The sequence below is a fragment of the Tenrec ecaudatus genome, chromosome 2 (genome assembly GCF_050624435.1).
Source record: "Tenrec ecaudatus isolate mTenEca1 chromosome 2, mTenEca1.hap1, whole genome shotgun sequence".
Lineage (NCBI taxonomy): Eukaryota > Metazoa > Chordata > Mammalia > Afrosoricida > Tenrecidae > Tenrec > Tenrec ecaudatus.
The window spans coordinates 222,713,606-222,720,311 of NC_134531.1; the positions used below are offsets into that span (position 1 = coordinate 222,713,606).

General features: G+C 59.5%; 1 protein-coding gene across 2 annotated transcripts; it reads right to left on the reverse strand.

The window, feature by feature from the left end:
• Positions 1-885: 885 nt before the first annotated feature.
• OLIG2 (oligodendrocyte transcription factor 2) lies at positions 886-1,854 on the reverse strand. Of its 2 annotated transcripts, XM_075543377.1 has the most exons (2): positions 1,684-1,854; positions 886-1,626 (listed from the first exon to the last, which is right to left on the reverse strand). In XM_075543377.1, exons 1-2 carry the CDS (start codon positions 1,852-1,854, stop codon positions 886-888), a joined length of 912 nt encoding a protein of 303 aa, XP_075399492.1. The 2 variants fall into 2 exon arrangements, with proteins under 2 accessions (XP_075399492.1, XP_075399491.1); XM_075543376.1 differs by having other exon boundaries at positions 886-1,854.
• Positions 1,855-6,706: the final 4,852 nt, after the last annotated feature.

Here is a 6,706-nt window from a genome sequence, read left to right on the forward strand (position 1 = left end):
TTAGTGTTGACAAACTCCCAAGTATCAAAATAATTGCCTCCAAATCGGGTGAGGAGCCAAATTACTTTGTGCTCAGAGACAGAAAGCTTGAGGGGTGGGGGGCGGTCAAGGGGACTGAAAAGAGAGAGTGTGTCTATCTTAAAAATCACAGCTAAAAACACCCACCCCACCCCCAAGTCGGCAGTTTTGTTATTCCGTTCCGCAAGCGTTTTTGTTCTGGCCATCAAGAAGCTTGTTTGTACTTTTGACTGGGACATCGACAGATTTATTAGAAAACCACAAGCCCCCAAGGCAACCGGAGAGACTGAGTGTTCGGAGCAGCCCCAGTTCTCCGGCGGGTGTGGGTTTCCCCCCCCCCCGCTATGGAGACTGGTCGCAGCCCCTAAGTAGCTTTGGTGCCCAAAGGCAACAGCAACTAAACGCTCGCGCCTGGCTCTGGGTCAGGGCAGAGCCTCGGGGCAGTCCAGGGAGGTCGCTTCCCCGGAGCGCGACTCTTCGGAACTACCACTGGCCCCAAAAGAAAAGAGGCCAGAGGTGTGGTCCCCAATGCTCCCCTCCCCCAACGAAGTGCAGCTCTCGGGCCCAGTGTGGCCACCGACCAAGAGAAACGAAAGTTTTGAGAAGCGGGTTTTCTGGGAGGGGGAGGTCGAGGGAATGATGCTCTCAGGCTTGTCTTTTTATAAAATGGTATCAGCCCAAGAGGACTAAAAGAGGCCATCATCCCACGCCGTAGTAGTGCTCCCACTCCCTGGTGCTGGAGTCCCCACAAACGTCCCCCAGTCCCGGCCCCCGGTCCCGCGCCTCCTTGGCAGTGCCAGCCAGTCCGGCCTCCTCCGCGCCGCAGCCCCCTATCCCCGCTCGCCAGAACGTTGGGCGCCTGCTGGCTCACTTGGCGTCAGAGGTGAGGCGCGGCAGGCTGCCCGCGCCCATGGCCGACACGTGGTGGTGCGGCGGTGGCACCTGGCACATGCTGCAGGGACAGGGCATGCCGCCCCAGTGCTGGAAGCCGCTGCCCCCGCTGCCGCCGCCCCCGGCTCCCAGAGGGGCCGCGGCGGCCGCCGATGGAGACTTGAGCAGGCCGTGCGGGGGCCGGATGGAGCCCACCGACGACAGCCCCGAGCCCGGCAGGGAGGCGCTGGACACCGCGGCGGCCGCGGCTGCGGCGGCGGCCGCCGCGGCGGCGGGAGGCAGGATGGGATGGTGCACCGCTGGGTGGTGAGCGGCGTGCGCGGCGGCCGCCGGGTGCGCAGTGGCCGCGGGCAGCGGCGCCGAGTGCGCCAGGCCGCCGCAGGCCGACGGGTGGAAGCCGGCGTGGTGACCGCCATAGATCTCGCTCACCAGCCGCTTCATCTCCTCCAGCGAGTTGGTGAGCATGAGGATGTAGTTGCGCGCCAGCAGCAGCGTGGCGATCTTGGAGAGCTTGCGCACCGATGGGCCGTGCGCGTAGGGCATGACCTCTCGCAGCCCGTCCATGGCGATGTTGAGGTCGTGCATCCGCTTGCGCTCGCGGCTGTTGATCTTGAGGCGCAGCTGCTGCAGCTCGGGCTCCGTCATCTGCTTCTTGTCCTTTTTGGTGGACGTTGCGGCCGCTGACGACGTGGACGACGAGGTACTGGACGAAGAAGACTTGAAGCCGCCGCCGCCCAGCTTGTCCCCGGGGTGCGTGCCCGCCGCGCCCATGGCACCGCGTAGCTCGGCGCTTAGCTCAGGCGGGCAGTCGCTAGGTGTAGAAGAGGACACCGTGCCCCCAGAAAAGCCGCCGCTGCCGCTGCCCTTGCTCCGAGCCGGTAAGAAAAGGTCGTCGGGCTCTGGCGACGACGGGCGGCTGGACACCAAGCTGGCGTCCGAGTCCATGGCCGCAGGTGGTAGGCTCAGCTGGTGCAGGGTCCTACCCCCCTAGACCCGGGAGCTTTCACGCACGCCTCCTGCAGAGAAGAGGGGAACCGAGGAAGAGAGAGCAAGACAAGAGGGACACAGAGAAAGAAAAGGACTTAGTGCGCTTGGAAAAACAGCCAACTGCTCCCGCCTGCATCGCAACGCTGCGTGTAAGCTCCTATGGCCAGCTGCGCAGAGTCCACTTCGCTATCATCGGCCTTCCACCTAGTGACCCGCAAGGACCCCAAACTCATCTTTCGCGCGGCCTCCCAGCCCCGCACTGCTCCTATCCACAGGTTGTTTGGTGCCACGGAGCGCAGCTGGGTGGCCCCGCAATCCCACCGGGGACTCTAAGAGCAGCGTCCAAAAGGTGAGGGCCTTGCGTTCGTTCGGAGTCGGAAAGCTGAGTATCCAGGGCTAGCGCTGAAGGCTTTTCTTTGGGGAAGGTGGAAATGCAAATAGAGAAGCATGTTTTGGATTCCTCAAACCTGATCTCCGTGGACACCGCGCAGCAAACCCAGGCGCGCGCATACACACCCCCTGATCCCCGTGGCTCCTGGCGTCCCAGGGCCAACGGAGCGGCCGGGTGACTGAGGTCTGGGCAGAGGGCGCTAGGGTTGTCCCGACTTAGGGTTTGGGGGCAAGGGGATGCTAGGAGGAATCTGGGGGAGGGTCAAGGCGGAGGGGCCGCTCTTGGCAACTGGCGGAGAGAGGGACGGGACCGGGGACCCCCACCATGAAGCATCGTGGGTCACAGCCCAGTTGGAAGCGTCGGTCCCTGGGTTCCAGGCCGAGTTCCTGGGGGTTGGGGACACTTACTGTGGATGCGATGCGAAACGCTCGCTCCGAAAAGCCGCAGCGGAGAACTGGCTCCGGCCGCTGGGGTGGCGTAGGTCTATAATAAGCATCCGCACCTTGCCGGGCTCTGAGGGTTTTTATAGCCCGTTGGCAGCAGCCTCGGCGGCGGTGGCCGGGGCGGGGGCGGGGAACAATGTGCTTGTCCAGGAGGGGCCGCCGCACCAATGAGCTGGGCCCGCCCTGGGGGCTGGGAAGCTGATGTCATCCCGGCTAATTCCGCTCAATGAAACCTTCCCAGTCCGGCGCACGCCTACTGCCAGCGCACAACCAATGGGCGCCGGCGGCCAAGAGGTTCTTGGGGAGGGACCGGAGGAGGGACCCGGGAGGGGAGAACAGGAGGCAAAGAGGAGGAGGAAGGCGGGTTCAGGGGCTAAGGAGCTGGGGCAGAGCGCTGTGGGGACCGAGGGAGAGACTGAACGTAGTCAAATGTCTCAAAAACTGTGAGGGCGCCGGAGTAAGACTGGAAGTTGGCATGGGGGGCCAGGGACGCTCCAGCGCATCAAACATACCTGGTACTCTACGTATTCAGCGGAGAGCCCTGGCGGGGGATTCAAGAGTCCTTAAGATCGCTGTCACTCTCAGTGGGTTCCCTACACCTGTCTCCATCTCACGGTTCTCACCAGCACGTTGGCACTTTGGGTCCCAAATGTAAACAATAAGCAAGCCCTAAGCTCTCGCTTTGCTTGCCTTAGAATTCCGCTCCCAGGAAGTGGCTGCTCCCCCAACTCAATACCCCGGGGGGCAGAGGTCAGTCAAGGAAGGAGGGAGGAGTGGGACCAGGGTGCACCAGAATCAAGAGTTTTGAAAGAAATAACTAGTCTTCGTCAAGTTGAACGTGATGAAGACGCAGGGACCAGTGATGGCCACACAGTAACTGGTTAGTGCTTACACACAGACAGGAGGAGCCTGAGTTCGTTTGATACCCACGTCTATTTAGGAGCAAGGAAACTTGAAGGTGGTGTTTTTAGCATCATCGGCCTGGGAATCACCATGACAGTGGGGTCCGAGTAACTCTGGTTGGTCTGAAAAGAGAAGTAATGGACAAAAGTCTTCCCACTGCTGTAGATCAGATAGCGAAATCTTACCACCGAAACAGGTTTAAATCCCCAGTTCCTTAATCATGAGGAATTCCTGAGAAGCACCCAAGTGATTTTCAGACATGCCAATGAACTCACCCATTTTACAGATGGGCGAGCAAGCCTTCAGAAAAATGGCTAACCCTGCTCAGGAAACTTCCCCAATTGCAGAGGCGACGAGTGCATAGGCCAATCTCTACAATGCAGGCAGCTGCCTGGCTCCCTAATAACTGTTCTCATCGGCATTTTTAGATTGCTGGGTTCCTGCGGATGCAGACGCTAGCCGCTGGCGTTGACCCCACCTTACACCTCTCTCAGGCATTGGTTACCAGCCTCTGGCCTCTAGCTACCTCCTTGTTTTAGAACTTCGTATTTGTATGTACGATTAAAACAAACAAACAAGCAAGTCAACAAATAAACAAAAATATCTTGCTTTGAAGTAATCAAATTACAAGATAAAACATAAAATAAATATAACCACTATATTCCCCCCACCACACCCTCTATCTCCAGTCCCCAGTGAGTCTCTCTCTCTCTCTCACACACACTCTCTCTCCCCCCCCCACCCCCCCATCCGCTAGTAAAGCTCATCTGCGACCAGTCTGGTGCTTTCTGGATCATTATATTTCAACCCTCATGTTTCCCAGCTGGCTCCGCAGCCATCCGTTAAATATGTATTTAAAAACCTTAAGAACTGAAGCGTAGTGATATGCCGTCCAACGGTTATGAAGATGACCCATAACCGTTCAATTAGGAGAATCTGTCACTAGAACGCACGCGGAGGTAGGGGTGGGGAGCAGGGACAGCTCTAGCACAGCCTCTGCGGGTCACTCCTTCCGGCCGCCGACTGCAGAGGGGAAGGGGGGGGGGAGCGCGGGGGAGGGGGGGAAATGGGGTGACGCTGAGGGTCGCCTAGCAGGGTGTGAAAGTGCTAGTCCTTCAGGGTTGCTTTAAAGCAAGCACCACGGGCGCGCCCTTGGGTTGACTGCAGTGAGCTTAGTCGACCGCTTGCACTGGTCCCAGAACCCCGGTTGTTTCTAACATCGCGTCCCACCTGGCTAGGGCGACCGCGGCCGGGCGCATTAATAAGGAGTGTTCTAATCACCGGTGGCGGGGACGAGGTGTGAGGGGGCGAACTGTCAGCGTCCTGCGATTCTAGAGCCCCGGGAACTCAGGGTCCAGGGGCAGAACGGGCTTCTCACCAGGTTGCCGCGCGATGCTCGGGTCCGCAGACCCGCGCCACCGACTGGAGTGGCTGCGCGTGTGGGACTGTGCAGCGGCACCTCGCCGTCCGCGCCCCCAGCGTGCAGGGCCACCGGCTGGCAGCTCTGGCTCGCACGTCCGGATAGCCTCCTTTGCCAGACAGCTACTTGGGAAGGGGGGGGGGGCGGTTTGAGGTTCCCCCTGCCTCCACTCTTATAATCCTCAAGCCAAGTAGACGGTGGACATATCCCGCCCTGTCTCCGAGATTTTTGTTTCTACTTTGTCCCCTGAGCTTAATTTCTCAAAAATTCGGAAAACTCGAAAGCTCGAATCTGCCCGGAGCGTGGCGTCGCGGGTGCAGGACCTGTGCTGGGCGCCCCGCGAGCGTGTCCCTGCGCCCCCCCACCCCCCACCCCTTCCCGCCGAGGGCAGCGCTCTCCCGCGAGGCCCAATCAGACCCGACTCCAGCGGGTTCCTGGCTGGCCCAGCGTCCGGACTCTGTCGGCTCGGCGTCAAAACGGAAGACAAGTCTTTGCTTTCCTTTGTGTTTCCAGTCCACAAAGGGCCCGGTGCGTGTCGGGGCCGGCCTTTGCTCCGTCGCCCGGCGGCTGGGAGGAACCTGTGCCAGCCGCGCTGGGGCGGCCTCCCGCGGGGCTCCAGGGAGCGGACCCCCCACTGCTCCTCGGGTACCTCGCTGGCGTTTCTTCCTGTTCTCGCCTTTTCCTCCCCAGAGTTCCTGGGCCCATTCAGGCCCAGTCTCTGCCTGCTGCCAAGGCTTTGCGCCGAGTTTGCCAGCGCTGGCGGTGGGAGGCTAGACCCGGCCCGCACAAGGAAGGAAAAGAAAAGAAAAAGGCATTTCAGGCGGACGTGGAGTGGCGGCGTTTGGCGCCCCTAATGAGTCAGCTAAGACCCCCTCCGAAGACAGAACTCAGGAAATGATTGGCATCAGTCTCCTACCCGGGACTGGGCGACCGGCCCGGGTAATCCCGCTGCCACAGGCCCCAGTGCCAAGCACCAGGCTGAACACTTCTGTGAACGGGCACACGTGGAAATGTGCTGGTGAGCTGGTGTGCACGGCTGGGCTGATAAAGCCCTTGTAAAGTGGGCAAAGAGGCGTACACGCATTTGCTGGCTGGACCTCCTCATAAACCAGAGTCTGGCATCTGGATTGTCGTTGCCTGTGGGGCAGTTCACACAGGAGCTCCCTGGGCTAGTGATTTCCATCTACTGATAACCCGGAACACTGATAGGTGACATAAGCAGTGACGGCGGTCACTTAGCAGATCTGGACAGAAGTCATCGTTTAGTCTCTTGCTCCCGATAGGAGACATGCATTATTTCCCTATTTTACAGATAGGGAAGCTGAGGCTCAGAGATTGGTCCAGGAGGGAGTATGGAGGCTGGGGATAGTGTTCCCTGGTAGAGCAGAGCTGCGGTCACTGGAGACTTAGACATCTCTGGTTTTTCCCTCTTGGCCTTGAATTCTCATCCATAAAATGGGTCCTTAGAAGTTCCCAGGAGCTTGTAAAGAGAAGCGTGCAGATTGGTTAGGTGGGAGGAAGAGGGATGAATGACAGGCTTCTCTTGTAATTATTCTGTTAATAAGCTGACAACCAGCAAACACAAATGCAAAAGCGGTCAACCCAAACCACACACCCTCCCTGCTCCCAGGCCCTCTCTCCAGCAAGTGACTG

Excerpts from the sequence above, each read along its gene's own strand:
- OLIG2 (XM_075543376.1), bottom strand. The coding sequence starts at position 1,854 with ATGGACTCGGACGCCAGCTTGGTGTCCAGCCGCCCGTCGTCGCCAGAG.